Raw genomic sequence first — 18243 nt, forward strand, 5'->3', positions numbered from 1 at the left:
TCAGCGCAAACTTTGAGTTAGCTACACTCTGCATTTTATTTGAAATGTTTAATGAATACATAGTAATTTGAGTTTGCACACAGGGAAATCCATCCTCTTAGAAACATGGCTAAGAAACAAGCTTACACCATGAACACATGACCAAAGCATTATAATGGGAACTTTCTTCCCTTTGCGAAAAAACCATCACCATAATAACAGATAAACAAATGTTCTATACAATATCATACAACATAGCCTACTTCTGCTATTATCTGGAAACCTGCTTAAGCCGGTTATATCCGTAATTATTATTATTAGGCTGTAGGCCTACAGTCTGGATATTTTGAACAACAATAGGCCTACACAAGTGCTTTTATAACAGTCATACTATAATAGAGCAACTCATCAAGTCCCCCTTTTAATTTTGCAACCATGAAGTATGTTGTCCAGCCTGCTAAGAGCAAAGCGCCTAACAGCACTGTGTAACTGAAGAGAACAACTTTCAGAAGTTCTTTAAAGGTCCGAAGGAAGCAGATAAACATTGGCTCCATCTCGTACAGGTATTCAATCACCCAATGAGTGATGTAGTTTGCAGGATCTCTCTGCTCTGCAATCCCAGGCCCTGAAAAGATTTCAAGGATTTTAATTTGGTCCCCCATTGGGTATACAGTAGAGCCTATATCAGCAACTCATATGCATGGCTAAAGACTGCAATAGTCAAACCATTACCTTATGCATAATATATTTGTAAATTACTCCAAGTGCTTTTGATCTCACTCATCGCAAATGATCATACATTTACTTCAGACACATACAAGCTACAAGAAGTAGTCTGTATATCTTATTGGTAATTTCAACTACTGAAATATACCCCTTGATATTTGAAGAATACAGTAATGGCTTATAGCTTGTCAAAACCCCCAATAATTATTTGTAACGATACAAAATATTTTAGAGAACCAATAAGGAGAAGCGCTGCTGTTTGTAAACACTGGAGTGGCTGGTTCACCCACTCAGAAAGTAATTAAGCAACTTTATCGATTGAAATGATCTTCAAATGTATTTATTTTAAAATTCTCTCAGCGAATGTAATTCCTTTATAGATATTGTGTCTATCGTCCACAAGCACATTTTACAGTGCACAAATAGCCCAAATTCCCTGCACTTGTAGACGATACAACCTCGATCATATAGGCCTACAAAAGTCAAAATAATGTAATAGTCGAAGGGCTCTATTCAATCTGTATCACTGAAGCGTTACATTGCGCAATATACATTTTAAGGTAATTTCCGACACATGCAGCGTTTACCTTGAATGCAGCCTCCGCTGACGCTCGAACATTGACTTTACATTTCAATCACGCTGTATCTCTGAACTTCCGCAATATGGATCGAATAGAGCCCTAAAACAAATATAGCAATAGCCTAAACACATTTATTCACAATAACTATTTAACGGATGGTGCACCAAAAACAGCAAAGCCCCACTTCTTTCTCAGCTAGTCATTTTTGTTGTTGTTGCTTTGATAACCTATATAATCTGTAATATTATAAAATTGTTTACTAAACTATACCGTTTATGCTTTTTTCAAGTATATGAAAGTTTATAACTGAACATGGATACAACCAATGAACTCATTGAACATATCGTTAAAACGTTGTCAGTATTTATAAACTGCCTAAAAATGGTTAGGCTACTTACCCAATCGGAAGCCTATTGGTAGCCTATTTTTAACTTCTTGGAAATTGCATCTGTTGCAGATGCTCTCAGTGCACGGGTTTCGATGTGTTCAATTTGTGTTATCATACATTTGACAAACCGAAAAGAAAATGCAATACCACATAGATCTTCATGTGATATTTCACACTCAGTTCCTGACTCTTCCTACGCTATAGGTTGAAGATAATATATATTATTTTCGATCTGGACTGTGAGTTCACAAAAATCTCAGACTGCTGTCAGCCTGTCAATACCCGTCCCCCACTGACTACAATACCCCGCTGAGCATAGCGCAGGGCACGGACAAACCATCGATCTAGCCAAGAGATCAAACCCAACTCCCCCGCACTCATCCTCTACCGGAACACGGAGCAAATGGCCTCCTAATTCAATCAGCGTCCTGCGCTGTCAAATCATGGGCCTTTATGGGGTAAGATATCCAGACAGCAGAGGGCCATTATCGGCTGATCGGGAGGCCTGTTATTGGGCTAATTGTTCCTTGAAAGAGCTGGACTGCTGAAGGCTGACTGGGCTCATAACCTTTCCTCCCTGCCTGCATCATTCTGTCCCATCTTTATTTTCTTCTACAGCATAAACAACTCGTAAAGTAACAATACATGTTGCCTAATTAATCCTTATCAAGGATTTTAGATCCTACATGTTGAAGGTGGAGCAAGGATAGTGTAATGGAGGTGCAGCCAAAGTCAGACTGTCCAACTGTGTATCAGACATTTGGTCACATTGTAGAGTGGAAGGATAAATGTTTAAATGGTCAGTGTTTTAGAGACCTGAGGTTAACTGTGGTTATAAAAGCAGTAATAAGCTGTCAATTACACATTTTATTTACAGGACTTTTTACACAAATACTGGAAAGGAGAGAGAAAATCCCTATACTGTACAACACAATATATAGGTTGAAATCACTAATAAACAATAATACAAACAACTACATTTCAGCCTCTGTAAATACAGTATTATTTTTTACAATGATCTTAGAACCTTTCATATGATCATGCCCCAAGTAAGAGACATCTTGGCTCCATACAGTGACCACAACAGGTGACAATGGAGAACTACATTTAGCAAGCTGTGAGAGTTGCAGAAGAAAGACATTGACAATTGAGGAGCTGACTTCTGCTGAAATCAATCAGACACACCGGCAGGGCGCTGGAATATGGACATTAAAAACAAGCGGCAAGGTCTTTTGTTCCGAATGTTTGTTGGGTCCAGCAGTGCCTCTGTTCCCCCTGAGGGGGCAGACAGCAGGCTCAGGAGGCCTGGGCCTCAGGGCGGTCCATTAGGGATTTGATCCAGCTGGTACCATTGATGAGCTTGGTGGTGGCAATGATGTATTCTGTGCCACCATCCTCCATCTGAGACAGGAAGCGCAGGGCAGCAATTTCTGCGTACGTCACCCCTCCCAGAAAGAACACCAGTGTGGTCCTGTTCTCCCCTTGCTGGCCTGTGGGTGAGGAAAGCACAGTCAAACAGGGTGGAGATCACAGGGTGCACCATTCTCAGAGGATGTCTCAGGGGGAGTTGGGATATGGAAAAAAATACATATCCATTTCACACATACGTATAATACACACTTGTACATGCATGAAACAGGACAAATTTAAGCACCCACCAAATTATCATTACTTAGCAGAATATGTTTGTTTTGAAGTGAGGTTACTTTGATAACCTCAAAAACCAATATTGTACATGTAAACTCACAAAGAAAGTAAGAGACACTACTATTCAACCCCCATCCTCCCATTCAACCCCCATCCTCCCATTCAACCCAGATCCTTGGGCTCACGAGTGGCGCAGAGGTCTAAGGCACTGCATCTACAGCCCCTGGTTCTAATCCAGGCTGTATCACATCCGGCCGTGATTGGGAGGCGCACAATTGGCCCAGCCCGTCATTGTAAATAAGAATTTGTTCTTAATTGACTTGCCTAGTAAAATAAAAGATAACATCTAAAAAAATATAATAATAAATGTCCGCACCCACACACTATTCTCTCAAATCGCAAACAACTCCGCCCTCCTCCTGCTACAACAGGCTTGTTTATTGTCAGTCTTCCATTATCACCTTTCTAGAACAAAGATCTGGCAGACATGTCAGATCAAGTCAACTGTCTAATACCCAAACTCAGTTCTAATAACATTGCATGGTGTGAAAAGCATCTCACCAAATGATTTATCCTCATATCAATGAGGTATCCAAACTGACCCTGGAGTCAGTAAACCACAGTTATAATGCTTAAGATGAGAGGGATATTCCATACCCCGGTCACCAGTGCCTTTTCCCCTCTTTCATAAACAAATCCATGTACACAAACAATTACCCAGACAGACACACACTTAATGGTAAGGTCCAGTTTGGTTCACTGTGTACAATAAATCAACTGCTGCTCTAAGACATCTGACACGACAGGGAAAAAGCCAGCTCTTGTCTACAGCCAGCAGATCACCACACCGTTGATCGTTCACCCTGCCTTTCAATAGCTCAGCTTGTTGAGCAAGACAGCAACTGGCTGGCTGCCTTAGTCTCCTGTACTCCTTACGTTTCTTATGGAGACCAGCAGGCAGCTGTTGTCTCTCCTCAAAGTGTGGACCAGGGAGCATCTTCAGAACCTCCTCGATGCTGCGCCAGCCAGGCCTGGCCAACACCTGGGTCAGACGGATGCTAAGAGGAGCATAGCCACTGTACACATAGGAGATGTCGTTGGGGTTCTGGATGAAGATGACACACACACACACACAAGCTGGGTATCAGTACAGACAATACTACATACAAATCCCACTCTCTGTCAGAGGAAAAACTACGCATGTGAGTTTTGGCAACGTTGTTTTACAAAGACATTTTTTTCTCTCAACTTTCTTAATGACAAAAACAACTCAACTCCATTATTGTGCAGTTACTAAGCAATGACTATATTACTAACGTGTCACTAGAATAATTACAGTGTTGTTACACAGGTGTTAGTGTTAATCCCCATCCCCTCTCCCAGACTGCATTATGTCTCTCTCATGGGATTCATTCACCTGTTCATTGGCATCCTCCATCCAGAGTTTGAGTGTCTTCCTGATGGTGGGGTAGTTATTCCTGGTGCCTGTCTGGGGCTTCAGAAGACCTGTCTTCTCCAGGTTGTTGAGGGTAAGCATGTGTTCATATCCATACGTCTGGAGAAAAACAGCACAGGTCAATCATGTTGCCACAGTAGCATTCATCACATCTTCAAAATGACCATCACTCGTTTAAAACCACTGACTTATTGTAATGTAATCAGACAAAAAAGCACCTGCAGAATCTCCCTCTTGTAGTAGTCCAACAACTTCTGCTTGAGGCCATTGTTGCAGACCGACTGCATACAGACCAGCCGCAGGATTTTGATTAGCGGATCCTTCTGGGCGATGCAGTCCTCTATGTATGTGTTAACCTGGGGAATGGGAAATAGGTGTTGTTGATTAGCAAGACTACAGCCCAAAAACACACACACACACACACAGCCCAAAAATATGTTTATTTAGTGAAGGCAGCTTTCAGGGCCGACCCTAGCTTTTTGGGGGCCCTAGGCAATAATTGGTTTTGGGGCCCCCCACCTCGCTGGTAAAACATTTAAGTGATCCCCTCTACGCCTGTGGTTTTAAAGCACATTTTGCAAAATTCTACACATTTTGCCATGGGGCAGTGAGAAAATGTTGCAATTTTAAAGCAAATTTCCTGTAATTCTACAAAGTTTGCCATGGAGTGGAGAGAAAATGTTCCAGTTTTTAAAACATACCATAACTGACTTATGCCATGTTCATATGATATCTGAGTGAGAGTGACTAACAAAATCAGGGCCACTGGGCACATGCCCTGCATGCCTGGTCAGTAATCATTCGGCCATGATTACTACAAGGTGTAAATAGCCTCTCAAACAAACTCCGCCCTCCTCCTGCTACAACAGGCTTGTTTATTGTCAGTCTTCCATTATCACCTTTCTAGAACAAAGATCTGGCAGACATGTCAGATCAAGTCAACTGTCTAATACCCAAACTCAGTTCTAATAACATTGCATGGTGTGAAAAGCATCTCATTAAATTAATAATCTTCATGTCAATAAGATGTCCATACTGACCCTGGAGTCAGTAATCCACACTGATAGTCACATTGAGACATTAGAAGAGAAGAACTGGTGATGCACTACTACATTTCATCATTCCAACTTGTGTATTCTACTATTCTAACTCTCAACAGTAAGTTGAGACCCTGACTGAGTTCCTAAAAAAATGGATATTTTGTTTGCGGCCCCCACCCCAGCAGCTTACAATATTAGAGCTAACCACATGTCCACCAAGCACTGAAAACATTGTGTACCTACCTTGTCTGTATCGACTCCAGTCATAAACTCCTGCTCCACTGTCAGGTTATCAAAGAAGGCCTCAGAGGCTGTATCGGAGAGAGAGAATATCCATTTACCTCTGTTACAGAGTACCAACAGCCGTCTTACTCTAAACTGTATGCCACACATACATGACATACTGATATACTCTACCACATTCAATTCTATCTAGATCGGATTATACTGTAGGTATATCTTGTATCAGGAAGAAAGACAGAGTGGAGGGGTGTTAGTTGGACATGAAAGGAGAAGGAGTAAAGGTTGTTTTTCTCACTGGTGATGTCCTTGATGAGCTCAGCTATGGAGGTGTGATTGGCCAGCGAGCTCCGTGCTGCCTGCATGTGGGGCAGCTGGGACACAAACTGCTTTATCTCACCCACTGTTTTGGCACTATGCCGCTCCTGCAAGACAAATTCAATTAAATAACATTAAAACACTGGGAAAAAAAGTTGGCAGGTCCGTCGTAGACAGTTTAAATCACACATTACCATGAGTCAGATACTGAACGCTGGAGGTTTGAAATAAGGAAAATGTATGATAGACTTTGACAAGGTCTGTGTAGTGTAACATAGGGATGATGTGAAATGTGAGAACCGTTTGAGCTGACTACAATCACATAGGAAATTGCAAAAAAAATCTGCTTCTCAACTACACAATAAACAGACATTAAGCTCAAAGCAAAGATGTAGGGATGATTTCAGATGAAACATATCGTATAGACTGCTGCCACGTAGGCATAACAGTAGTAAGAAAGGGCTTGTTGGCTGGAGAACAGCTGATGCTCTCACTGATACAATCATCAAATTAGAGAACATAAACTTGGATTAGGAACAGGTTTGGGCAGGACAGAAATGTAAGAATACATCAACACCCACCGGTGTGGGACGTCAGCCTAATTATCACATGAAAGCATCCAGTGACAGTTATGATGCCAAAAAGTCTCTTGCTGACAAAAATGTAGGCCTGTAGGGAGATCACCTAAACATAGTAGAAAACAGCTTTTTTTGTTGCTCTTATCTGACACTCTTGTATCATAAAAATGTTGTTTACGGTCTTAGTCGATAATACTAACTGTCAGCTGGCTTTACTTTTTACCATTGGAAATCCACCTTCTGAAAAGTCTACCTGGCACATCGAAGGTGATTAATAAGAACACAAATTGATATGATGAGAGAAATCGGTAGCTAAAATGTAATTACATTTACATTAGAGTAGTTTAGCAGACGCTCTTATCCAAAGCGACTTAAATGAGCTTTAGATAAAAGTTGTCATTTTCAGCTTGAACCTGATGAGCTCAACAGCACCGAATGAGCTTGGGCTGGACCAGAATTTCTCCGAATTGATTCGGGTCCAAATCATGTAACAAACAAAAAAAGACCTTGCGTGTCTGTTCGACTACTAGCGCACCTTGGACTCCACTACTACTTTCTCTAAATCTCTCTCTTCTTCTCAGCAGCGAGCAGGCACAGGCACCAACAATGTGTATGCTGTGTGATGACATGATGAATGATAAATTGATTGAGATATACTGAAGTAAGTTACGTTAAGACAGCTAAAAATTGACACACTCTCACAGCTCGATAGTGGATAGATTATACAAGGCTACTATAGCCTAATAGGACTAATAATAATAATACTTAGTAGGCTATTACAATGATATTCATAATAATTGTAATACTAATAATAACAGTAAGACGACGATCAAGAAGAGGAACAACAAGGAGGGTAGGAGCAGGTGCCAAACAGGTGTTAGTTGAATTTAATTTTTTACCGTTTGGAACAGTGTAAACTACACTAAAAACACATTTTAAGAAATCCCAGAGTCTGTTCTAACAAAAACTAGTTTTAAAGGCTTTATTATGTATTGCAAAAATTATAAAAACCGCCGCATTCGTGAGACGCGATTGCTTTAGTCGACATGTTGTGGAGCTCACAGAATCAGTTTTTACTCAAAGACAGGCAACAGCAGCAGGATCTGTCTAATTTCTGAAGCTATATGGATGTTTTATAAAGCCTGTCACATTTAACAGTTGTTGATCATAACAAAGGTGAATTTTCCTGTATCCTCGCTTTCCTTTCATTTTTTTGTGACCAAGATTTTTATCAGTTTGGTTATTTTTATTTTTCAGAGGGGGGGGGGTTACAGGTACAAAAACAATCAAATAAATGCATACAAAGATAACCCGTTCCCTCCACACCCGGAAACCATGCTTCCCACTCCACCTAATAATACTAATGTTATAACTTCCAATAGTAACGGTATCCACTTCTTAAATGGGTGAGAGTGAGGTGGTTGCCATCTTGGAGGTAACAATTATGTTCACAGCAGTGCTGCCTGCCAGCAGTTAATCTTCTCTGATTGATTGAGAGATTCAAAAAGATATCATAGACGGATGCAAAAGGCTGCCCTCCAGATCGCAAGGCATTATTGTGAAATATTGGAGTATGAGAATGTCATTTTGATTCCCAGTTACAGATGAAGGTTTACATACACCTTAGCCAAATACATTTAAACTCAGTTTTTCCACAATTCCTGACATTTAATACTAGTAAAAATTACCTGTCTTAGGTCAGTTAGGAACACCACTTCATTTTAAGAATGTGAAATGTCAGAATAATAGTAGAGAGAATTATTTATTTCAGCTTTTATTTCTTTCATTACATTCCCAGTGGTCAGAAGTTTACATACACCCAATTAGTATTTGGTAGCATTGCTTTTAAATTGTTTAACTTGGGTCAAGCGTTTCGGGTAGCCTTCCACAAGCTTCCGACAATAAGTTGGGTGAATTTTGGCCCATTCCTCCTGACAGAGCTGGTGTAACTGAGTCAGGTATGTAGACCTTGCTCACACATACTTTTTCAGTTCTGCCCACAAATTTTCTATAGGATTGAGGTCAGGGCTTTGTGATGGCCACTCCAATACCTTGACTTTGTTGTCCTTAAGCCATTTTGACACAACTTTGGAAGCATGCTGGGGTCATTGTCCATTTGGAAGACCCATTTGCGACCAAGCTTTAACTTCCTGACTGATGTCTTGAGATGTTGCGTCAATATATCTAAATAATTTTCCTTCCTCATAAAGCCATCTATTTTGTGAAGTGCACCAGTCCCTCCTGCAGCAAAGCACCCCCACAACATGATGCTGCCACCACCGTGCTTCACGGTTGGGATGGTGTTCTTTTGCTTGTAAGTCTCCCCCTTTTTCCTCCAAATATAACAATGGTCATTATGGCCAAATAGTTCTCATTTTGTTTCATCAGACCAGAGGACATTTCTCCAAAAAGTACGATCTTTGTCCCCATGTGCATTTGCAAATCGTAGTCTGGATTTGTTTTATGGCGGTTTTGGAGCAGTGGCTTCTTCCTTGCTGAGAGGCCTTTCAGGCTATGGCGATTTAGGACTCGTTTTACTGTGGATAAAGATACTTTTGTACCGGTTTCCTCCAGCATCTTCACAAGGTCCTTTGCTTTTATTCTGGGATTGATTTGCACTTTTCGCACCAAAGTACGTTCATCTCTAGGAGACAGAACGCGTCTCATTCCTGAGCGGTATGATGGCTGTGTGGTTCCATGGTGTTTGTACTTGCGTACAATTGTTTGTACAGATGAACGTGGTACCTTCAGGCGTTTGGAAATTGCTCCCAAGGATGAACCAGACTTGTATAGGTCTACAATTTTCTTTCTGAGGTCTTGGCTGATTTCCTTTGAATTTCCCATGATGTCAAGCAAAGAGGCACTGAGTTTGAAGGTAGTCCTTGAAATACATCCACAGGTACACCTCCAATTGACTCAAATTATGTCAGTTAGCCTATCAGAAACTTCTAAAGCCATGACATAATTTTCTGTAATTTTCCAAGCTGTTTAAAGGCAGTCAACTTAGTGTATGTAAACTTCTGACACAGTGAATAATAAGTGAAATAATCTGTCTGTAACAATTGTTGGAAAAATTACTTGTGTCATGCACAAAGTAGATGTCCTAACCGACTTGCCAATAGTTTGTTAACAAGAAATTTGTGGAGTAGTTGAAAAATAAGTTTTAATGACTGCAACCTAAGTGTATGTAAACTTCTGACTTCAACTGTACATTGTTTTATCAATTTTGCGCCAAATAGAAATTGTGTGAGCAATAATAGGACCAAAGCGTAGTTTACATTGTTTAAGGGATATATCAGAGAAGACCACCTCTTCCAGGGCAATAGGAGACACCATATTTCTCTATATATATTCAGCCCGGGGGCAGAAGTATCATGTCTAAACCAATTTAGGACGGGGTTAAAAGCTAGTGGTTGAAAATACAATTTAAAGTTGGGTATGGATAGTCTTCCTACGTCTTTCCCTCTTTGTAAATTCGTTAATTTTATCCGGGATCGTTTACCTTGCCATATACATTTTGAAACCGCACTATGAATTTTATCCCAATAGCCAAAAGAGGGAGCGCCATGAGAAGCATTGAACTACAGAAATTCAGCTATGGCAATATATACATTTTGACAATAGATATTCTACTGGTTAAAGCAACTGGGATATTATTCCATCTACTATATTCTGTGTATAATGAGATGAAGTGATCAGTAGATTTTAGAGATTGACAAATTGCCTGGGCCAGAGGTTCCATGGATAATAAGAATAGCAGTGGTGGAATTGGATCGCCTTGTCTGCTGCTTCTAGTGATTCTGAACGGAGCAGATTAGATATTGTCTGTTACAACTATGGCTGAGGGATTGGCATAAAGTATTTTAATCATATTAATGAAATTGGAGCCAATTCCCATATGTTCCAAGAGAGGAACCCCTCGCCTTTCTAAGACAAGGACTGTTTCCTCGTCTCTTCACTCCGCTGCCGCTCGCCTCCGCCGCATTGTTCTCAACATCAGTTTAAATCAATATATTTAAAAAACCGATGGCTTTTTTCGGGTTCATAAAATGTCTGTGATGTTGGACAGGGCCTGGGCTCGGGCTTCAGCTCATCAGGCTTGGCTCAAATTGTTAAGTTGAAGACAACTCTAGCTTTTGTGGTCTGACATTAGGACTTATGAGTGTTTTCAACAGTCGGTCTGCCCTGTCTGTGTGTGTCTGTGAGTGTGTGTTGGGATGAGGCCAACCTCAAATGCAGCGGAGATGATCTTGGCCTTCTTGCTCAGTGCAGCCCCTACGCCATTGAAGTTTTTGTCCCGTATCTCAGCATACAGCTCCTCTGCTGAGTTGAGCTGCATCTTCTTGGGCTCCGTGGGCAGGTCTTTACCCGCCTCACCCTGCTTCTTTTGGGCAGAAAACTTCTCAGGAGGCAACTTCACATAACCTGTTTGCAGACGCATGCACACAGAATAGACAAACATTCAGACAAAGGTCACAAAACCACATACACAAATCGACAGAAACCTCTCAAGATGTCTGTATTTGAATCTATATGTCATTGAATAAAGCCATGTCATTGAATGTATTTAGCTTATTATTGTTTTTCATGCATTAACAGAGGCCCATCCTCACCGTTGGTGATTCCATAGACTTCGTCAATGAGGCCCTCGTAGGTGAGCTGTGTGGCCAAAGGGGTGAGCAGGTCTACATTGCGGTCCAGCAGCAGCAGTGAGTCAAACACAGGTAGGATCTGAGTCTGGCTGCCAGCAAACTCCCTTTTCATCCTAAGCATCATGTTAGCTACATGCTTCACAGGAAAAAGACACGAGAGTTTAATTTCCAACACAATGCATTTATCCAAGAGTTGACTGTTTGTTTTAAAACAAAATGTGGACATTTAAACTTCAAATGAAGCCTTTTCCAATTCTCACCCGTGCACACTCCCCTTTCCCAAATATCTGGGGGATGGTCCCATACAGAGCCTGGAGAGTCATAAGGCCCTTGGCGGTGTGGTACAGACTTGTCTGGTCACTTTCCAGATAGCACTCCTAAAGGAGCCAGGCGGGGCACATGAATGGGTAATTACACTTTACAATACAAAATATAGCTTTGTACCTGAGCCTTACTGGGCATATGCATACACTGGGACGTGTGTAGTGTCTATGTGCATGTCCCTGTCCTAACCTACCCTGAAAGCCCCCTCAGACTCCATGGAGAGCAGGTCTCCATCATAGGGGATGAGGTCTAAGATGTACTCGTCTATGTTGATAAATGAGCCCAGGACCCCCTGCTCTTTCAGCCGCTGCTCACAGAGCATGCTCCGCCGTGGCACAAACAACATGTGGAAATCACGTGGGGAATGCATCTTATCCTCACTGCAGAAACACACATTGAACACAAGAGATACGCTATATGAGGGTAAGCAAATCACATTCACCTCCACCCATATGCAATACTGGCTGCAGCATTACTCCAAAATCAATACAAGTGTTTAGTGCCAGTGAGATACTGACCTGATTACATTTTCAGCTATAATATCCATCAGCTCAAGCCTGGGACGGACAAAGAAGATGATATTTTTCACGTCAGCAGCAGGGAGACGCCCCCCTTTGAGGGTGAACATCTTCTCCACCTCATGTTCCTGGAGGATATAAAGAAGACACAGATCTGTCAACAACCAGTTTGGCATTTTGCTCTTGCTGTAATGTGAGCCTTCTAAAGCCTATGCAAACACAAGCATTCATTGTTGCTATTCTGTCAGACTCGCTTATAAAAGTGTTACTGTTGGTCTACAGTACACACAGATTTACACATTTTAGTCAGTCTTACCTTCAACAAAGAATATTGTGCTATCAATCCAAAGGGTCCAGTCAGGTATTCATCCCACACAATAGCCTATGGACAGTCAACAACAATTTGACACATAAATACTATTTGAGGTCCAAAGTTGATACTTGAATCCACTGCATCTAACTGTTATTTAGCTAGTTAGCTAGCGTTACTAACGATGTGGATTACTATGTACGACAACAACCCCATCATTGTTTATGTGGATGATAGCTTAGCATGCTAGCTAGTGTTGAACAGAAAATTTAGATTAAAACAAGGTAAATGAGTCTGTAATTTATAAACGCTTTAAACCAGACGTTTTACCTTGCTTCCTCCACATTTGTCCAAAAACTCACGGAGCTCCTTCCGCGCTGCTTCCCTCAAAATGTTTAAATTTACTCTTCCATATGATAAGTGCGCAGACATTTTTGCGCCGACTGTGTAGGGAGTGTCAGGTGACTGCTAGTGGAAAAGTGTGTGTGTGTGCATCATGTGACCTACAAGAGGTTGTCTTTGAGCTGTAATAAATATTCTGTCCAATAGATGGCCTTATATATACACAATGAATCCTCAGTTATACCGCAACTGTAAAATCAGATGCGGTGAAAGGCATTTAGAGACGGGCAGTCTATTTAACATGCACAAATCAATTTAAGACCAATAATCGAGGATAAAGTGTTGCAATAGTATAACGATGTGCCTCTAGCGACAAATGTTGTTGATGACCATGGCCATTTGATTTAGCACATAAAACACAGACATGCAACTAATGTGGCCTTTTGATGGAGGGAAAACAAAAACTTCATATGTTACCCCGATCTGCAGGCTGATTGAGCATCCATGAAAATAAGGTTGACGTCTAGGCTATTAGATCGTTTAACTGAAAGTGTTTACTTTCATTGGGCTAGTGTAGCCAATCAATTAAATAGTAAGTTGAAATGTAGAAACACGAAACGAAGACTAATTTAAAGTATAACCAGGTAAGAGTCCACTACTTGAGCATCAATGGTAGCCTACTTGGATGCAGGGGTCTCCTTCCCAGGGTACCAAGGGCTTACCACTGAGGAGAGGAGCCCACGCAGGGCGTATAGTGTGGAGATTGGTCCTGGCGACGGTGTTATAGGAATTGAGAAGCACCCCTTGACTATTTTTTTTGTGCTTGTGACAGGCGTTGCATGCGCAATGAACGGTTTGCGGTTGATTCCAGTACAGTATAAAATTAGTCCGCATCATTCCCTGACATCTTCCTTCAATAGAGGGCTGGAATATCAGGTAGGCTTGCTACTGTTTTCTAAAGGTCTGCATCTATTGTGAGCAATAGGCTACATTTCACGTATTGCAGTTCAGGGTGCTTCAATTAAAGATTTTTTTGCAAAATGCAGTTACATTAATAAAATAACATTATGTATACATATGAGGACTGGCTGGTTCTAAGTCACAGATTCTCCATCACTTATGATGAAAAATGTATGGAGCGCTGGGCTTCAGTTTATTTGAATAATCTAATTGAAAATGTATTTGAATGATAAAAGTATCGAATTGTATCACATAGACCTATGGTATGCAGTATGATGCTACCTGTATCAAAAAGACCCGATGGATCAGAGTTTTATCTAGATTTTTGAAAACGTTCCCGAAGACGAGGTTGAGTGAATAGAATGCGTTTTATTTCGTAGCTGTAACAAATGCTTTCCCGAGTGAAATTACTTGACTACCAATAGAATGCTATTCCATAGAGCCTACTAAACAGTAAGCTTTACTGACGTCATTTTATGCTTAGCATATGTCACTTAAAAAAAACTGATATTACAGGCTGTCTGTTGTAAAATACATAGGCTAATGATTACTTGACGTATTTACATTTCTTATCCATTTAATTTATGAATAATGTGGTCCATTAATAACCACTGATGGTGGTAAAGCTTCCTGCAGCCTCCATTCGTCCATCAATGTCTCTACACACCCCTGTGCAGTAAGTGCCTCTTTACAATGAGACTGGTGGCAGACTACAATTCATTCTCTCAGGTCTGGATGCTTCCTTGTTGCAGTTGTGTTGTGGGAGAGAGCCCTGGTATGTTATTTTGGAGATACTGTGGTTGCAGTAAGCTTCCTCACATCTCATCCCTGGGCGTTGCTGCAGGATTTGAGAGAATCACATCAGTACTTGATGTGCCACTGCTCCAGACCTGACTAAAATCATGGAGATTGATTTTAAGGCTCATGCTTTCCTGATGGTTGCGCCATTGTTAGTCAGCTGATGTTTGCTATGTGATGTCTCAACCTCCTCCCCAGGGCATATTGAGAATGGGGTTGGGGGGCCAGAGTTATCTGAACCGTATTGAGGTTAAAACCAATCTAGGGGAAACACTGACTATGTTGAGAAACCCTGAAATTATGATAGTACTCCCAATACCACCATCCCCAACTCTTGCCAAAGTCTTGAAGCATGGTGATTAAATGGAGGAGGGGAGATAAGACTGAATGGATTGCTTGTGATATCTGCAATTGCCTACTCATACATGAGCAACCACCCATAGCAATTGGTTGACACCCTTGCGCTCTGCACCCCCCCCCCCTGCTTCTCTCACTACCACACTCTTGATGTGCATATGCTGCTGCAGAGAAAGAGAATGGAATGTGGAGAGAGGAGTACAAATGTCTGAAGAAAGAGGGGGATTGAGGGGGGGGGGGTGATTAGCTTCACACCATATATATATATACAGTGACAAGAAAAAGTATGTGAACCCTTTGGAATTACCTGGATTTCTGCATGAATTGGTCATCAAATTTTATCTGATATTCATCTAAGTCACAGCAATAGACAAACATAGTGTGCTTAAACTAATAACACACTAATGATTGTATTTTTCTTCTCTATATTGAATACATCATTTAAACATTCACAGTGTGGTTGGAAAAAGTATGTGAACCCCTAGGCTAATGACTTCTCCAAAAGCTAATTGGAGTCAGGAGTCAGCTAACCTGGAGTCCAATCAATGAGACGAGATTAGAGATGTTGGTTAGAGCTGCCTTGCCCTATAAAAAACACTCACAAAATTTGAGTTTGCTATTCACAAGAAGCATTGCCTGATGTGAACTGTGCCTCGAACCAAAGAGATCTCAGAAGACCTAAGATTTGGAATTGTTGACTTGCATAAAGCTGGAAAGGGTTACAAAAGTATCTTTAAAAGCCTTGATGTTAATCAGTCCATGGTAAGACAAATTGTCTATAAATGGAGAAAGTTCAGCACTGTAGGTACTCTCCCTTGGAGTGGCTGTCCTGCAAAGATGACTGCATGAGCACAGCGCAGAATGCTCAGTGAGGTTAAGAAGAATCCTAGAATGTCAGCTAAAGACTTACAAAAATCTCTGGAACATGCTAACATCTCTGTTGACGAGTCTACGATACGTAAAACACTAAACAAGAATGGTGTTCATGGGAGGACATCACGGAAGAAGCCACCGCTGTCTAAAAAAACCTATTGCTGCACGTCTTAAACTTGCAAAAATGCACCTTGATGTTCCACAGCGCTACTGGTAAAATATTCTGTGGACAGGTGAAACTACAGTTGAGTTGTTTGGAAGGAACACACAATACTATGTGTGGAGAAAAAAAGGCACAGCACACCAACATCAAAACCTCATCCCAACTGTAATGTATGGGCCTGGCCAGCTTGCTATCATCGACGGAAAAATGAATTCCCAAGTTGAACAAGACATTTTTCAGGAGAATGTTAGGCTATCTGTCCGCCAATTGAAGCTCAACAGAAGTTGGGTGATGTAACAAGATAATGACCCAAAACACAGAAGTAAATAAACAACAGAATGGCTTCAACAGAAGAAAATACGCCTTCTGGAGTGGCCCAGTCAGAGTCCTGACCTCAACCCGATTGAGATGCTGTGGCATGACCTCAAGAGAGCAGTACACACCAGACATCCCAAGAATATTGCTGAACTGAAACAGTTTTGTAAAGAGGAAGGGTCCAAAATTCCTCCTGACCGTTGTGCAGGTCTGATCCGCAACTACAGAAAACGTTTAGTTGAGGTTATTGCTGCCAAAGGAGGGTCAACCAGTTATTAAATCCAAGGGTTCACATACTTTTCCCACCATGCACTGTGAATGTTTACACAGTGTGTTCAATAAAGACATGACAACATATAATTGCTTGTCTGTTATTAGTTTAAGCAGACTGTGTTTGTCTATTGTTGTGAACTAGATGAAGATCAGATCAAATTTTATGACCAATTTATGCAGAAATCCAGGTATTTCCAAAGGGTTCACATACTTTTTCTTGCCACTGTATATGTATATATACAGTTGAAGTCAGAAGTTTACATACACCTTAGCCAAATACATTTAAACTCAGTTTTTCACAATTCCTGACATTTAATCCTAGTAAAAATTCCCTGTCTTAGGTCAGTTAGGATCACCACTTCATTTTAAGAATGTGAAATGTCACAATAATAGTTGAGAGAATGATTTATTTCAGCTTTTATTTCTTTCATCACATTCCCAGTGGGTCAGAAGTTTACATACACTCAATTAGTATTTGGTAGCATTGCCTTTAAATTGTTTAACTTGGGTCAAATGTTTCGGGTAGCTTTCCACAAGCTTCCGACAATAAGTTGGATGAATTTTGGCCCATTCCTCCTGACAGAGCTGGTGTAACTGAGTCGGGTATGTAGGCCTCCTTGCTCGCACATGCTTTTTCAGTTCTGTCCACAAATCTTCTATGGGATTGAGGTCAGGGTTTTGTGATGGCCACTCCAATACCTTGACTTTGTTGTCCTTAAGCCATTTTGACACAACTTTGGAAGCATGCTTGGGGTCATTGTCCATTTGGAAGGCTCATTTGCGACCAAGCTTTAACTTCCTGATGGATGTCTTGATGTCTATCCACATAATTTTCCCGCCTCATGATGCCATCTATTTTGTGAAGTGCACCAGTCCCTCCTGCAGCAAAGCACCCCCACAACATGATGCTGCCACCCCCGTGCTTCACGGTTGGGATGGTGTTCTTCGGCTTGCAAGTCTCCCCAAACATAACGATGGTCATTATGGCCAAACAGTTCTATTTTTGTTTCATCAGACCAGAGGACATTTCTCCAAAAAGTACAATATTTGTCCCCATGTGCATTTGCAAACTGTAGTCTGGCTTTTGTATGGCGGTTTTGGAGCAGTGGCCTCTTCCTTGCTGAGCGGCATTTCAGGTTATGTAGATATAGGACTCCTTTTACTGTGAATATAGGAGGATTGATTTGCACTTTTCACACCAAAGTACGCTCATCTCTAGGAGACACTACGCGTCTCCTTCCTGAGCGGTATGACTGTTGTGTGGTCCCATGGTGTTTATACTTGCATACTATTGTTTGTACAGATGAACGTGGTACCTTCAGGCGTCTGGAAATTGCTCCCAAGGATGAACCAGACTTGTGGAGGTCTACAATTTTTTTTCTGAGGTCTTGGCTGATTTCTTTTG

At 41.2% G+C, this 18243-nt stretch overlaps 2 protein-coding genes across 2 annotated transcripts in view; one reads left to right on the plus strand and one right to left on the minus strand.

Annotated features, from left to right (window-relative positions):
* Positions 1–2521: 2521 nt before the first annotated feature.
* Positions 2522–13232, minus strand: LOC115164489 (vacuolar protein sorting-associated protein 33A). Its single transcript, XM_029717022.1, has 13 exons — positions 13088–13232; positions 12764–12829; positions 12448–12575; positions 12123–12309; positions 11866–11982; positions 11567–11741; positions 11182–11378; positions 6356–6482; positions 6061–6128; positions 4996–5133; positions 4739–4876; positions 4258–4426; positions 2522–3164 (listed from the first exon to the last, which is right to left on the minus strand). The coding sequence occupies exons 1-13, from the start codon at positions 13187–13189 to the stop codon at positions 2971–2973; spliced, it is 1806 nt and encodes a 601-aa protein (XP_029572882.1). The 5' UTR covers positions 13190–13232; the 3' UTR covers positions 2522–2970.
* A 328-nt stretch (positions 13233–13560) lies between these two features.
* LOC115164487 (rabphilin-3A-like) overlaps positions 13561–18243 on the plus strand; it is a 59010-nt gene continuing 54327 nt past the window's right edge. Inside the window, exon 1 of the mRNA XM_029717019.1 lies at positions 13561–14035. The gene's annotated coding sequence lies outside the window, so the exon portion shown is untranslated. The remainder of the gene's footprint in view (positions 14036–18243) is intronic.

Source organism: Salmo trutta, chromosome 27, assembly GCF_901001165.1.
Source record: "Salmo trutta chromosome 27, fSalTru1.1, whole genome shotgun sequence".
In the NCBI taxonomy this organism is placed as follows: Eukaryota; Metazoa; Chordata; class Actinopteri; order Salmoniformes; family Salmonidae; genus Salmo; species Salmo trutta.